Source organism: Halichoeres trimaculatus, unplaced genomic scaffold (genome assembly GCF_033239565.1).
Source record: "Halichoeres trimaculatus isolate MK-OKI-2021-1 unplaced genomic scaffold, fHalTri1.1 fHalTri1_scaffold_3, whole genome shotgun sequence".
Lineage (NCBI taxonomy): Eukaryota > Metazoa > Chordata > Actinopteri > Labriformes > Labridae > Halichoeres > Halichoeres trimaculatus.
In genome coordinates, this window is record NW_027437181.1 from 1,737,971 (window position 1) to 1,751,959 (window position 13,989).

General features: G+C 36.2%; 1 protein-coding gene across 1 annotated transcript in view; it reads right to left on the reverse strand.

Moving 5' to 3' along the window:
- ddb1 (damage-specific DNA binding protein 1) overlaps window positions 1–13,989 on the reverse strand; it is a 94,886-nt gene that overhangs the window by 6,881 nt on the left and 74,016 nt on the right. Inside the window, exons 23-26 of the mRNA XM_074667033.1 lie at window positions 12,144–12,253; window positions 11,290–11,459; window positions 2,753–2,855; window positions 72–195 (exon numbers count right to left, since the gene is read on the reverse strand). Coding sequence (XP_074523134.1) covers window positions 72–195; window positions 2,753–2,855; window positions 11,290–11,459; window positions 12,144–12,253 — 507 coding nt within the window. The remainder of the gene's footprint in view (window positions 1–71; window positions 196–2,752; window positions 2,856–11,289; window positions 11,460–12,143; window positions 12,254–13,989) is intronic.

Here is a 13,989-nt window from a genome sequence, read left to right on the forward strand (position 1 = left end):
CAGACTCACATTTCCTCTCTTTCAACACTCACTTTCTCCGAGCGCGGCTGTAGATGGAGATAAGCTCTTACCTGCAGAGTGCTGACCACCTCCTGCATCTTAGCCCGGCCCAGATCCAGGAAGCTCTCGATCAGATCCCCGTCGATGAATCCCGTGGCCTGCTCTGTCTTCCGCTCGGTGTGGAAGGACCTCCAGGTGCCGAGGAGTCAAGGAAAATCAATTCAAGGCTGCCGCTCCGCCTGAGGATGGCACTTTAGCTCCAACATCACATATTTTATCTCCGGATAAGGCAACACATATTGAGTTTGATGTGTAGGAAGTCTAATAAAAGCAGCGCTGCTCATAAAAACAGGAAGCTGCTGGTGTCAGCCAATCAGGAGCCAGAGCAGGTATCAGTGAAGCTGCAGAGAGTGAGAGCGTAAACTGAAGCCAATCAAGAAGAGATGTTGCTTTCTGATAGAAAACATCTCAAAATGAAATCATCACCTCTGAATCAGAGTCAGCTCAAAGCTTCTCCTCTTCAAGTTTATCTCTCCAGAAGAAAAAAACTGTCACTCAACATCTTTCTCTGAGTTTCTATACCAACACTGCAGCAGTCAGACTCCCTGCTGTGGTTAAAAACCCCAAAGCTCTGTTCAGATTACTGAAGAGACAGGAAGACACCTTACTGAGCTAGAGTTAACTCAATGACACGCAGCAGATCCAAGAGAAACTTCTAGACCAGGGGTCTGAGACCTTTACTTTCATAGAAGCCATTTTTCCTCAGCTCCCCTGGATTACAGTCCTTTAGGAGCCACAACATCAACTTAATCTACACAATAAAGACAAAAAAAGTGTATAAATATCTATAAATAGTCAAAAATTAGTGAATTATCTAAATAAGGCATTTAAATGTATGCAATTGTAAATTCAATGTCTTAACTATTTTTCCAAAAATTTAAAAATATTGAATCCCCCCAAATTTTCCCCCCAAAAAGAAAATAAATAAAAAATCGCAAGGTTTAAAAAAATAAATAAATTTGTAAAAAGGTTAAAATTTCAAAAATTGCAAACAAAATCTTGAAATTTAAAAGTTTTCAAGACTTTTTGTAATTTTCTTTGTAAAAAAAAAAAGAAATTTGTTTAAAAATTTTAATTTCAAAAATTGGAAAAATTTCAAAATCTTAAAGTTTTCAAGACTATTTGGATTTTTATTTGTAAAAAAAACATTTTTTTTTTTTAAATTTGAAATTTCACAAAATGCAATAAAATAAAAAAATTAAAAGTTAAAGGACTTTTTAAAAAAAATTTTGTAAACAAAATTAAAATTTGCCAACAGCTTTAAATTTCAAAAATTGCAAAAAATTTGAAATTTAAAAGTTTTCCAGACTCTTGGTGATTTTTTTTTTAAATAAAAAAGAAATTTGTCAAAAGTTTGAAATTAAAAAAAAATTCAAAAATTTAAAAATTTTAAAGATTATTTGTAATTTTATTTGTTTAAAAAAAAAGAAATTTGGATTTTCAAATATTTCCAAAATTTTTAAATGTTCTGTCATTAAAACAATTGGAAAGTAAAAACGAAAATAATCCAGAGCAGTGGCTTTACTGACAGATGTGATGCATATTTACTTCAACAAAATGTTAATGCATGATTTTTACTGTCTTGTTTACTCAATCCCTCTTAAAAAAAATATCTTTATTTTAATAATATTTTTTAAAGCTACAAGGATTCAAAAAGCCACAGGTTGAAGACCCCTGGTCTAAGCCAATGTGGCTCAAACTGAAGTGCTGCTCACTGAGTCCAGAGGAGTTGTCCCCTCCCGTCCTCTCCTACTTATTCTGTTTTCATGGAGTCTGTTTTTATAAAACTATCAGGCAGTGTAGGATCCCCGCTGCTTCTCCTCACGACCTTCAGCACCCGTATAAAGCTGGAGTTATCTACAGGTCAAAGGTCACTGCTCAGGACTCCCAGCATCCTTTACAAGAGGAGTTTCTGATGCTGCCAGCAGGGCCCAGGTTCAGTCGTCCTCACTGCAGCACAGATACAAACTCTCCAACCAATCAGCTGTTGGCTTTTAACCAATCTGTGACCTCTGTGACCTCTGCTGGTGGTGTATGAGCTTCAGCTAAAGTTTAACTCTGTATCAGGACAGAAACACCCTGAAAGTGCAGCTAATCTCTGGACAACTCCTCCTCATGGACAGTTTCCTTACATTACAGTTGATTTTACACAAACCGGCAGCTCACAGTGTTTAATAACGTCCTCCAGGCTGACTCAAAGTGACAACAACCAGTTCAGGCTGACTCCTGGCAGACAGATCCCTGCCAGCACCTAATCAAAGGTCTGCACGGAGTCAGAGCGTGATCACGTCTGAAGGATTTACAGTTACGAGGATGTGTGTGACCCTGATGCTCGGCTGGGAGGGAGGCGTGTGTGAATGAAAATCCATTCCTGAAACTTATGATCCAGAGCGTCCTGAAGTTAAAGCACTAATTTCAGGAGATCATGTGTAAAATAGGCTAATGAGGATCGTTAATTCAGGTTAAGCTCTGTGACAGTTTCCACGTATCAGTCATACCTGCACATTATAAGAGGAAGTGGCCACATCAGGCGTCCATACGTCTCTGTAACACCTGCAGAGCCGTTTAAAGTCTCTGTAATGGCTCTGTCACCCTCTGGGCTCACTGCCCACAGGACGACCACAGCTGTCAGCGCGGCTCGTCTCGCTCCGGGACAGATGGTTACACGCCTCAGAATAAGAAAAAAGGATATAAGCTGTGCTCGATCTTGCCCACACTCTTGATGACCTTGTTGAGGCGGTTCTGCAGGTCCAGGAGGAGGCTGTACCAGCCCTCGGACAGGGACGTCACCAGGCCTGAAACACACACACACACACACACAGAACACACACATCAATCAAAGGCACAAACAAGCTTGTCTTTGAAAGTGTAACAGTCAACACACATTAGCATCTCTCTCTGGCAGATGGTTGATACCTTTTATTCCTCATTAGCATTAATAAAGAAAGAGGGTTTGAACCGGATCCAAAATAGACCTCAAAGCAGAATAAAACCCTCAAGATGGTTTTCTGGCTGTCGACCAGTCACGCTGCAGATCACATCCACGTCTATCTGTACCAGGGGTCTGCGATCTTTACTTTAATAACAGCCGGCTAGTCTGAGCTCAGCTGGATTAAAGTCACTCAGAGCCAAAAAATCTAAATCTTTACATTTAAGATGATAAAATGGATAAAAATGTTTACATTCTTAAAATCTAAAAGTATATAAAAAAACCTTTTTGAATTAATGAAATGAGATGAATGTGATGTCATTTTTTTTATTTAAATATATCTGCAACAAACATTTAAAAAAAAGTTATAATTTCAAAAATTTGCCAAAAATTGCAAAACTTTAAGAAGTTCAAAAATCAATACAATTTTTTGAAAAAAACAAAATAATAAATAAAAAAAAATAAAATAAAAAATCTGCAAATATTTAAAAAAGATGTTTACTAAATTTGCAAATAATTCAAAAACTGTTTAATTATTCAAAAAATTGTAAAAGATTTAGAAGTTATGAAATTTCAAAATTTATCAAAATTGAAATAAAAAAATAGAAATTTAAAAAATTTGCCCTGAAATTTTGAAATTAATTTTTTTAAACAATTAAAACAATTTTGAAATTTTAAAAAAATTGCAAAAATTTTAAAGCAAGATTAAACGCATTTTTATTTTAACAAAATATTTATAATTTCTTTTTATTTCTTAAATGTCTTTAATAACCATACCCTATGTAAGAAAAAAATACATTTTTTTAAAAATATATTTTCTTTAAAGCTAAAAGGAGCCACTGCAAAGGAGTCAAAGAGCCGCATAAGGCTGAAGATCCATAGGTTGAAAACCCTTGATCCACACTAATATCATATTTTGAGCCAACAAATTAAAAAAAAAAATATTACAAAAAAAAGAGAGAAAAATTTGTAATATCTAAATTTTCATAAACTTTATAAAACCTATAGGTAGCAAATTTTTCGAGTATTTGGAAAATATTCCTTTAATTGAGTTTTAAAAAATGTGCAAAGATTACAAAAATTTGCAAAATTTCCAAAAAAGTAAAAAAAACTGTAAATATAAAAATTTGCAAAATTAAAAAAAATGTTAAAAAAATAAAAGTTTGCAAAATTAAAAAAAAATGAAATTAGAATAATTTGCAAAAAATCACAGAAAATTGAAAAAGATTTAGTGAAATCCTCCATAAATTTTATTTATTTATTTTTTTATTTTTGAAATAATGTCAAAGAAAAACGGATCAACAAAATGTTAACGTATGATTTTATTTAGTGTCAGTGTCTTTACTCATCAATACCCTCTGTAAGAAAAATAACAAATATTTATTTCAATGATATTTTGCTAAAGCTACAAGGAGCCACTGCAGAGGAGACAAAGAGCTGCAGGTTGAAGACCGTTTATCTAGATTTATATAATACCTGAAGCAAAGACTTAAAGGAAATGATGTAAGAACTGGGGAGGTATTAAACATATAGGAGGTGAAGTGGATGTTATCGTTACGGTAACACGTCAGACTGCAGTGAATAAACCTGGTGAGAAATGATCTGTTCGTACTCTGGAGCCGTTTAATCACAGGAGGAAAAAAGACTGGGAGGGAGCGAGGACACGAGGCGAACAGAATGGTTGGACTTTATGAGCTATCACCCTCAGCAGAAAGCTAAAACAAAGACATAATACCTCCAGCTCCATCTACAGCCAGCAGGAGAGCATTAAAAGCTTTATTATAAATAAACTAAGAGATCATTAGAGTGACTGCAGCTCTCCTCCTGCAACGGCACTACGTACGGAGCAAAGCAGTGTGATTTAAACACTTCAATAATTCAGATCCAGCTTTAAAGGAATTCTTTGAGTCATTTCTGCATAAATCTTTGGAGTCACACGTGCTCTGCCATGCTCCAAATGCTCCAAATGCCACTTCTGTGACAGCCAGAGCATTACTGTGAAGCTCGGGGGAAATAATCTGCGCTGAATGTGACGGAGAAAAAAACACAGAGAGAGGCTAACCTGTGAACAAAGTGGTTTTAAAGCAGACTTTGTTTTTCCTGGATCTGAGCTCGTGGAGCAGACGGCGAGGATTCAGGAGACGCTCAAGGCAGCAAAACGACTCATTTTCCCACAAAAAGGTCTCTTTATGATCATTATCTGCTAGAAATTAACATGTTTGTTGTTTAATCTTTCAATTTTAAGCATCTTTGATAGTTTTGTTTATTCATTTTCATATATTGTTAAGGACAGAGACAGATTTAAAACATTTTGGTTAATACACAAATATATTTTTCAAAAGCTAAGCTGGTTTTAAAAAGTAAAATCTAACTTTTAATAATAATAAAGCTCATTATGTAATAAACACAAAACTAAAAACCAATAAAAAGCTACGAGTGCTGCTGTTAATTTGTTTATTCGTCTGTTTTAAAAGGGAAAAGATGAAACTTGTGCACGCTGTGTAACTTCTGATAATCTCAGGACGTCTCAGAGAGCGTGAGGCAGCAATCCTCCAACCAATCATCAGCATCACATCAGGTCTCAGTCAATAAACAAAAGAAATTGATTTTTTTTTGTCTTTGTTTGTTCCTCTCATCATTCTGCCCCTGTTGTTTTTGTTTTTCTTTTCTCCAATCGTCCTCCTTCAGTGTTTGCTCTTCCTTTGAGCTTTTAATCAGCTGACCAACACGCGCTGTTTCAACCATAAAAGAAACAAAGTGAAGTGAGGTGCTTCCATCAAATGTTTCTTTTCTGTCCAGTTTTAATTTATTAATAAGACACAAAGAAGAGGAAGGACAGAGTGACCTTTAACACCGAGCATTTTACGTATTTTACCTCTCCTCATTTGCAAAGAAAGTTGCAAGAAAACTATGCTATGAAAAATGAAATCCAGGCAGATGATGATCCACGTTCTCGTAATAAGTCCAGAAAAATGTCTCATTAGGAGATATTAGATGACAAAAATGTAGAGAAAAAACAATCTGCCAAAGGGGTGAGATAAAAAATGTACTTGAAATAAAAACGTTTCAACACATTAAAGGAAATTAGCTAATTTTTCCCTCCCTAATGGCAGATTTGTGTCGTTGTACTTATTGCGAGCAACAAAGGAACATTTTTTTGTCACAATTTCTTAAAAAAAAACTTTTTTCTGGGCTTTTTAAATCAATGTGGCTCATATTCAGTCTGCTGAGCCAGTTTTTATTAAAATTAAGACATAAACACTTGCTTAGATTTCGGTTTATAACAATTTGAAGTACAGATAGACTGAAATGGATTTTTTGGGGCCGATAACCGATATTAATTTGCAGTTCAAATGAAAATATTAGCGTAAAAATTTTGAACAATACAAACTCCAACACTTAACTGCATTTAAATACATTCAAACATTTGTTTATTAAACAGCTCCCAGGCTCAGCAGCATGTTTTATAAAGTTAAATGAAAACTTGCAAAAATAAATTGCTAAAGTTTTTAAGTTTTTAAATGAAGTTTTCCAAAATTTCTATGTAACTGCAATAAAACTGGACAGAGTTGAGTTTGTGCTGCTTTTTACAGGCATGTGATGCAGCTGAATTAATGTTCTGTTTGGTTTTACATGCCTGGTTTTAATCCCTATTCTGAACAAGTGTCAGGACAGGTCATTCTGCTTCTCCCAGAGTTTTATCTGAAACATTAAAGTGAGAATGAGACACAGTTGAGGCTGAAAGTTTAGAGAATGACTCAGTTTTCTGATTAAAACAAGTTGCCGCCATGAGGCCTGAGGCAGAAAACTTTGTGAAAAACAAAGTTTGTGCCAGTCTCAAACTTTTGGCCTTGACTGTAAATGGATTTTACTGAAAGTCAAATGATCTCTACAGAGGAAGCGAATAATAAAAAAATCATCAACACCATGAATTCTGCTCAGTCTGTCTTTGCTAGCTTGCAATAAAACGAAGAAACCTCAAAGATATCCATTTCAACCAACTTATTTAACTTACCCACTCACAAATCAATCCTAATTGTTTGCATTACTTTTAAAACAGCACTATTATGATCAAGGGTGTTCAACCTGTGGCTCTTTGACTCTTTTGCAGTGGCTCCTTGTAGATTTAAAAAAATATTATTGAAATAAAAGTTTTTATTTTTCTTAAATCAACAGCCCACTACCTTTCCAAACACCTGTTAGCAAAATTTTCAAGTTTTATTTTTTTTTCCAAATTTTTTGGAAATTTCCAGTTTTTGAATTTTTTTGCAATTTTAAATATCTTTTTATTTTTATTTTTTTTTTATACAAAAATTTTGCATAATTGTTGAAAACTTTAATTTTTATAACAGTTGCATGATTGTAAAAATTTCCGAATTTGTGCAATTTTTTAAGACTTCTAAAAAATATATTTTTTCAAATTTTTTACATTTTTTTGTAAAATTTTATTTTTCTTTTTAAAATCTTTTTGATCTTTTTTAATCACATGGACAATTACATAAATATTGTTAAAATATTTTTTTTCTTACAGATAATGATTAAAGACATTAACACTAATTAAAAAACAATGAAAATGTTTTTTTGAAAGTTTTGCATAATTGTTGAAATTTCAGAATTTGTGCAAATGTTTTAAGATTTTTGGTTTTTTTTTTGCTATTTTTTATAAAAAAAATATTTTCTAAATTTTTGCACATTTGTAACATTTTTTTTTTTTTCTTTGCAAATGTTTTTAAAATAAAAAACTAAGACATCACATGCACAAATTCAAAAAACTTCTCATGCAAATAATTATTCACTAGATATTGAGTATGCGTTGAATTTTATACACTCTAAAGTCTTTATTGTGAAGATAAAGTAGATTTTGTGGCTCCTGAAAGACTTTAATCCAGGTGAGCTGAGAAAAAATTGCTCTTTTGAAAGTAAAGTTTGCAGACCCCTGATCATGATACAGGTAGTTTTTCTGCTGCATAGTGAAATATGAAAAATACCTGCACACAGAAACAAAAAATAACAGCTTTAACAGGCAGGGGACCAGTGAAAGGGCTCTCAGCAGCCACTGGTTTTGCCTGGTTAACTCGCAGCCTAATGTGCCGAGGCCGTGGCTGCTGGCTCAGACTCCCTGCTTCAAGTTCCAGTTTCTGCGGTTTCCTGCTCTACCTGCTCTGTTCTCCAAACAAAAGCATCAAAAATATAAAATAAAAGGCTTTGAGTTTGGATGAAGCAGCTGACATTTCCTGAGAAGTCGCTTTCTTCACCTTCTGCTCTTATCCCTCTCTGTCTAATAACCAGCCCAGCTCACAGGCTGGGTTTATAACTGCAGGCCAAAACATGTTTTTAGAAGGAGTTTACCCGCTCGCTGCTCTCTGGATAAAATAATCATGTGGACTTTTTCCCAGAAACATCTAATTTGCTGTTTTGAGAAGCTGCTGGACTGATGGAGCTATTTTTTCTTCATTATGCTGAAACCTGTCATGGTTTCTGGTGAAGTTTGAAGCTTTTACAGGAGAAACAGACGTCTTATTTCCTCTTAAACTTTCCTCCGAGACGCCGAGTATCACAGAAGGTGTGGAGGTGAAATAACTTGCTGTGTGTTGGCGCTTGGTGTAAATTACTGCTGTGTCCAAATGATGAGCTCTCTGTACTTTTCATCTTTGCCATCATTACTGCCAGGCTCAAAGTTAGCAGTTTAAATCTGAGTAATGAGGTGTAAAACTATGATTTCTCCTCCTTTTCTTCTCGCCCCCTCAAATGGAAACATTAGTTGAGAATAAATGGCTCCGACAGAAGTTTGTGTGCTCCCTAATTGGTGTGCTGTGCTGCGAGCAGCTGATTATTGGGAAAAGCAGACATGAGAGCTGTCTCAGCGCGCTGATACAGTCTCACATTAGAAAACTGGAGGAAATCTGTCTCAGGCAGTGTTTGAAAACACATTGTTCTGTTTGTTTACTTCATTTACTGAAGAGAAGTCAACTTTTAAGGTAGAAATCAGAGGCTCAGTAAATAAAGACAAGTCAGTTAGGTTCACTCAGAGGGATTACTGCTCTCATTTTAACTTTGGACTGAATAAATAAAACTGTTTAAACAGATGTTCAGAGATAATCCACAGAAACAGAAACAGCTCCGTTAGAAAGAAATACTCAGAGCTCCACAAACTGCAGTCTCTTCATCTTCACCAAATCCAGCTGGAGGCAGACCTCTGAGCTGGGGGTACTGGGATACATCACCCAGGAAATACACAACTGTCTGTAGAGCTGGGCTAAACTGATCGTAAGGATCATCCTGAGCTTTCCCCACCGCTCTGTTAGCTTTCCTTAGCTTTCTTAGCTCTGAGCTCATCTACCAACTCCAACCTCACCAAGCAGAGCTAACGTAACCTGGCTCTTCATTTTATTGATAGACTCTCAAGTTTGAACAGACCACTGCAGAATAACTGCTGACTGTGGGTTGGAGACAACATTAGCACAAACACTTTAGCCTGGGTTTAAGCCTTTAGCTTGTTTCTTTAGCCTTTTGCTTGTTTTTTTGAGCTATTAACCTGTGTTTTAGCCATAAGGCCCATGTTTTAGCTCGTTTTTTAGCCTTAAGTTTGTGTTTAACCTTTGGACTGTGTTTTAGCCAGTATCCCATGATTTAGCCTTTAGTTTTTTTTTAGTCTTTATCTAGTGATTTCGCTGTTAGCCCATATTTCAGCTCATGTTTTAGCTTTTACCCAAGGCTCTAGCCGTTGGATAGTGTTAGCGCTGTTAGGCCATATTTTAGCCCGTGTTTTCGCCATTGGCCCATGTTTTAGCTTTTATCCCATGTTTTAGCCTTTAGCTTCTGTTTTGGCTATTAGCTTGTGTTTGAGCCTTTAGCTTGCTTTTTAGTCTTTAGCTGGTATTTTAGCCGTTAGCCAATAATTAAGCACATGTTTTAGCCTTTACCCTAGGTTCTAGCTTTTGCACTGTGTTTTAGCCATTAGCCCATATTTTAGCTTGTGTTTATGCCATTGGCTCATGTTTTAGCTTTTATCCAATGCTTTAATCTTTAGCTTCTGTTTCAGCTATTAGCTTGTGTTTCAGCCTTAAGCTTGATTTTTAGTCTTAAGCTTGTGTATTAGCTGTTAGCCCATATTGTAGCTCATGTTTTAGCATTCACCCCAGGTTCTAGCCTTTGGACAGTTTTTTGGCTATTACCCCATAATTTGGCTCGTGCTTTTGCCATTGGCTCATGTTTCAGCTTTTATCCCATGTTTAAGCTTTGGCTTATGTTTTGGCTATTAGCTAGTGTACAGCCTTTAGCTCATATTGAAGCCTCAAGTTTGATTTTCAGCCTCTAGACTGTGTTTTAGCTGTTAGCCCAATTTTTAGCTTTGTAACCTGTGTTCTAGCCTCTAGACTGTGTTTTAGCAATTAGCCCATGTTTTAGCTTATGTTTTAGGAACTGGTTTGTGTTTTTTGCCTTTAGCTTGTGTTAATGCCTTTAGTTTGTGTTTGAGCCTTTAGCTTGTGCTCTATCACTCTCCTGTTTAGCTCTCTCCTGCTCCTCTGTTGTTTTTTCCTTGTGTCAGTTCAGCTCCAGTGTCCAACATTACTACAAAACAAATCCAAGAAATCCTTTACTTCAAGACAAAGGTTTGATTTTTGCTCCTCAGTGCTAAACTTTGTCACCCAGAAAGGTTTTGTCAAAGGGTCTTTTGGTCTACGGGCCCTAAACTGATTCATGCTCTCAGGAAAGTCTGACCTGACCACAGAAACTGAGAAATTGAATCTGGGAATAACCAATTTTTGTTGCTGATAATCTAATTCTGAATCATAGAGTACGAGCAGGCGAATTCATATTAAAGTGAGACTATTTAAAGATCAATTATAGAGTCCTCTCAGAGCCTTTAATTGAGAAGCCTAGACGTCATAAATAACGTCACATTCATGTGGAGCTCCTCTCTGACTCTTTGTTTTCCTCACAGACTGAAAACTTTGAGCACAGAATTTAAAAACGAGTCATAAAATCTGCTGCAGGAGGGATTTTCTCCACTTCAGACCTGAACTGAGCAGCTGTTTCCTCAGTTTTAAGTTTTCAGTGAAGCTTAGCAAAATGAAATGTAAAGCCCTTTGTGTGTTATTCTCTGCAACACAGACAATGAGATAATTAAAAAACCTGCAATAGTCCTTTAAGAAGCTGTTTGAACACTGCAGGCTCCCGTAGATCTTGTTTTTGTGTCGGCTGATAAACTGATGAGAATCACAGCAGCCGTTTTACCTTCAGCAGTGTTTGTGTGCGTGCTGATGCTTGAGCGAGCGGTAAATTGTGCGTGCGCCTACCAATCATGCCGTTGACTGTGCCGAAGAGCACCGAGCCCTGGGTGGGTGTGGAGCTCTCCCCCAGATTCTGCAGCACCAGCGAGCCGTGACAGAAGACGTTCACAAACTCCCCCAGGTGGAAGACCCCCACCTCCTGCAGGTGCTGCCGCTCCTCGTCCGTGGTGGCCGCACTGACCGCGGGAAGCGCGGTGGGAGAGAAATGGAAGGAAGGAGGAGACAGATTAAAAACGTTGGGGGACGAATCGTGTGGGATAAAGAGGGGTCGTACAGGAGCAAACGGAGAGACTTAAAAAACAGAAGAGGAGAAGTTTGAAATGTTTGGGCTGAGAGTAATCGATTAAGCAAAAGACAAACAGGAGAGGCAGAGGGAGCAGGAGAATTAGAAAAGGTCAGAGAGGTAATGGAAAGACGGGAGAGGAAGAGATGAGGGCGCAGCAGGAAGAGAGATGTGATACAAAAATAAAGGTCAAAAGCACCGAGTGGACCCACCTGATGTATTAGGAGGATAATAAGTGCTGGCGTTAATGCAACACACTGGCTTTCAGACCACATCTTTCTTCCTTTTCCATGAAATCAACACTTGTCTAATAGAAAATGACTAAAACGGGAGCGAGAGCTGGGCGGCTAAAAGCTCTGTGGTGAGATGACTCATAATTTCCACAACAGATGCAAGGACAATGCTGTTAGCGCACATTTGTATCAATGATGCTGCTCTGGAAAGTGTCCTGAGACTCTGAGTAACGACATCACGGCGCTTTGAGAGGATAATATCAGGTGAGTCAGAAACTTTTTGACATTTGTCCAGGAGTGGAGACAATGAGGGAGAAGACAACGAGGCGTCACGTTCCCCTCACCTGTCCTTCTGGCACACAAACAGATTGAAGGCGTTCTCTGCCCCGAGGAAGTTGTCGTCATCCAGGATTTCCACCGCGCTCATCCAGTTGGGATTAAAGTCACGTGCGATCTGACAAGAAAAAAAACAGGAGATGTGGTGATGCAGGCGGTAAACAACTCTGGCCAAGGTCTGCAGGATCCCAGTCTGCCAGTAAATACTGTATTATCAGCGAGCACAGGGAGAGCCGGGTCGACAGGCGCAGGAACTCAGACACAGTCAACACGTTTCAGAGAATACAAAAGAAGAAGACTGGAAACCGTCAGCCACACTCAGACCTGCGAGATAAACAGTTACAGCCACTCAAACATTATCACTGCATTCACACCACAAACACACTCAGAGGATGATGAGCTCATGATGAGAAATACTGTTCACGTGCAACAACAGAAAACTCAGGATTAAGCGCCTTTTCTGAGGGACAATGGCTGCGTTTCCATGACACCTTTTTCTGAAGATTAAAGCGATATTTCTCTAGTTTGGATAAAGTAAAATTGCCAGTTGCCCGTGTTTCCGTTAAACCAACGGTCTTCAACCTGCTGCTCTTTGACTCCTTTGCAGTGGCTCCTTGTAGCTTTGAAAAAATATTATTGAAATAAAGATTTTGATTTTTTTTTCAGAGGGAATTGATGATTAAAGACATAAGAAAAAAATCATGATTTAACATTTTTTTGAACTAAATATGCATCACATCTATAGCTTTAAAATTTTTGCTTTTTTTTAGTTTCAAAACTGTTAAAAATGTTTGAAAATTTGATTTCAAAAATTTTCTCTAATTTATAATTAGAGAGATTGACACTAAATAAAATCATGCATTATCACATTTGTCCTGTGCAATAAGTTGAACAAAATACACATTAAATCTGTCAATAAAGCTTTCAATTTTTTTAAGATTTTTGCAGTTTTTTGGATTTCAGTTTTTTAAATTTAAGCAAATATAGAAAAAAATATTATATAACAGTATTATATTATAATATTTTTGATGGTTTTAAGTTATTTTTTTCAAATATTTTTCGACATTTGGGAAATTTCATTTTTTAAAATTTCTGTTAATATTTAAATTCCATTTTTTTTAACTGCAAAATTTTTCAATTTCTTTGAAATTAAGAGAATTTTTAAAATTACATTTTTTTATTTATTTTGGCAAATTTTTGAAAATTCAAAATATGGGTAGTTTTGGGGTATTTTGGCATACTTTGTAAAATGGATCTTTTTTAAATCTTGCAAATTTTAGAAAATTTAATTTTTGAAATATTTTCAACTAATTGAAAATTTTATATATTTTTTTGAGTTTATGAAATTTATGACATTCCAATTTTTTGATTTTTTAAAATATCCACTATAATTTTTTTTTAAATAAAAAACTAAAACATCACATGCAATTTTAAATACACACAAAAATCATATTTAGATTATTATTTACTAGATTTCTTATGTCTTTATTGTGAAGATAAAGTAGATTTTGTGGCTCCTGAATGACTTTAATCCAGTTGAGCTGAAGCTAAATGGCTCCTATGAAAGCAAAGGTTTCAGACTCCCTCTTTAGATTATAATTGGGCACAACTTAAGTGAAGTAAAACCTAACGTAGCATCAGGACGCTGCTCTCATGGTGTTGTTGATTCATGAACATCAGTTTTTTTTATTCACTGGTCAAAGTGTCGGTGTGATCACTCCAACTCAAAACATGTAGAAACAAAACACTGAATGAAAATCATCATTTCCAGGTCGCCTGCTCTCCCACTCACACTGGTTCCCACCTCACCGGTTGCTCTGTAACTGTAGAGCCATTTTCTAGCCTGCTTCCAGT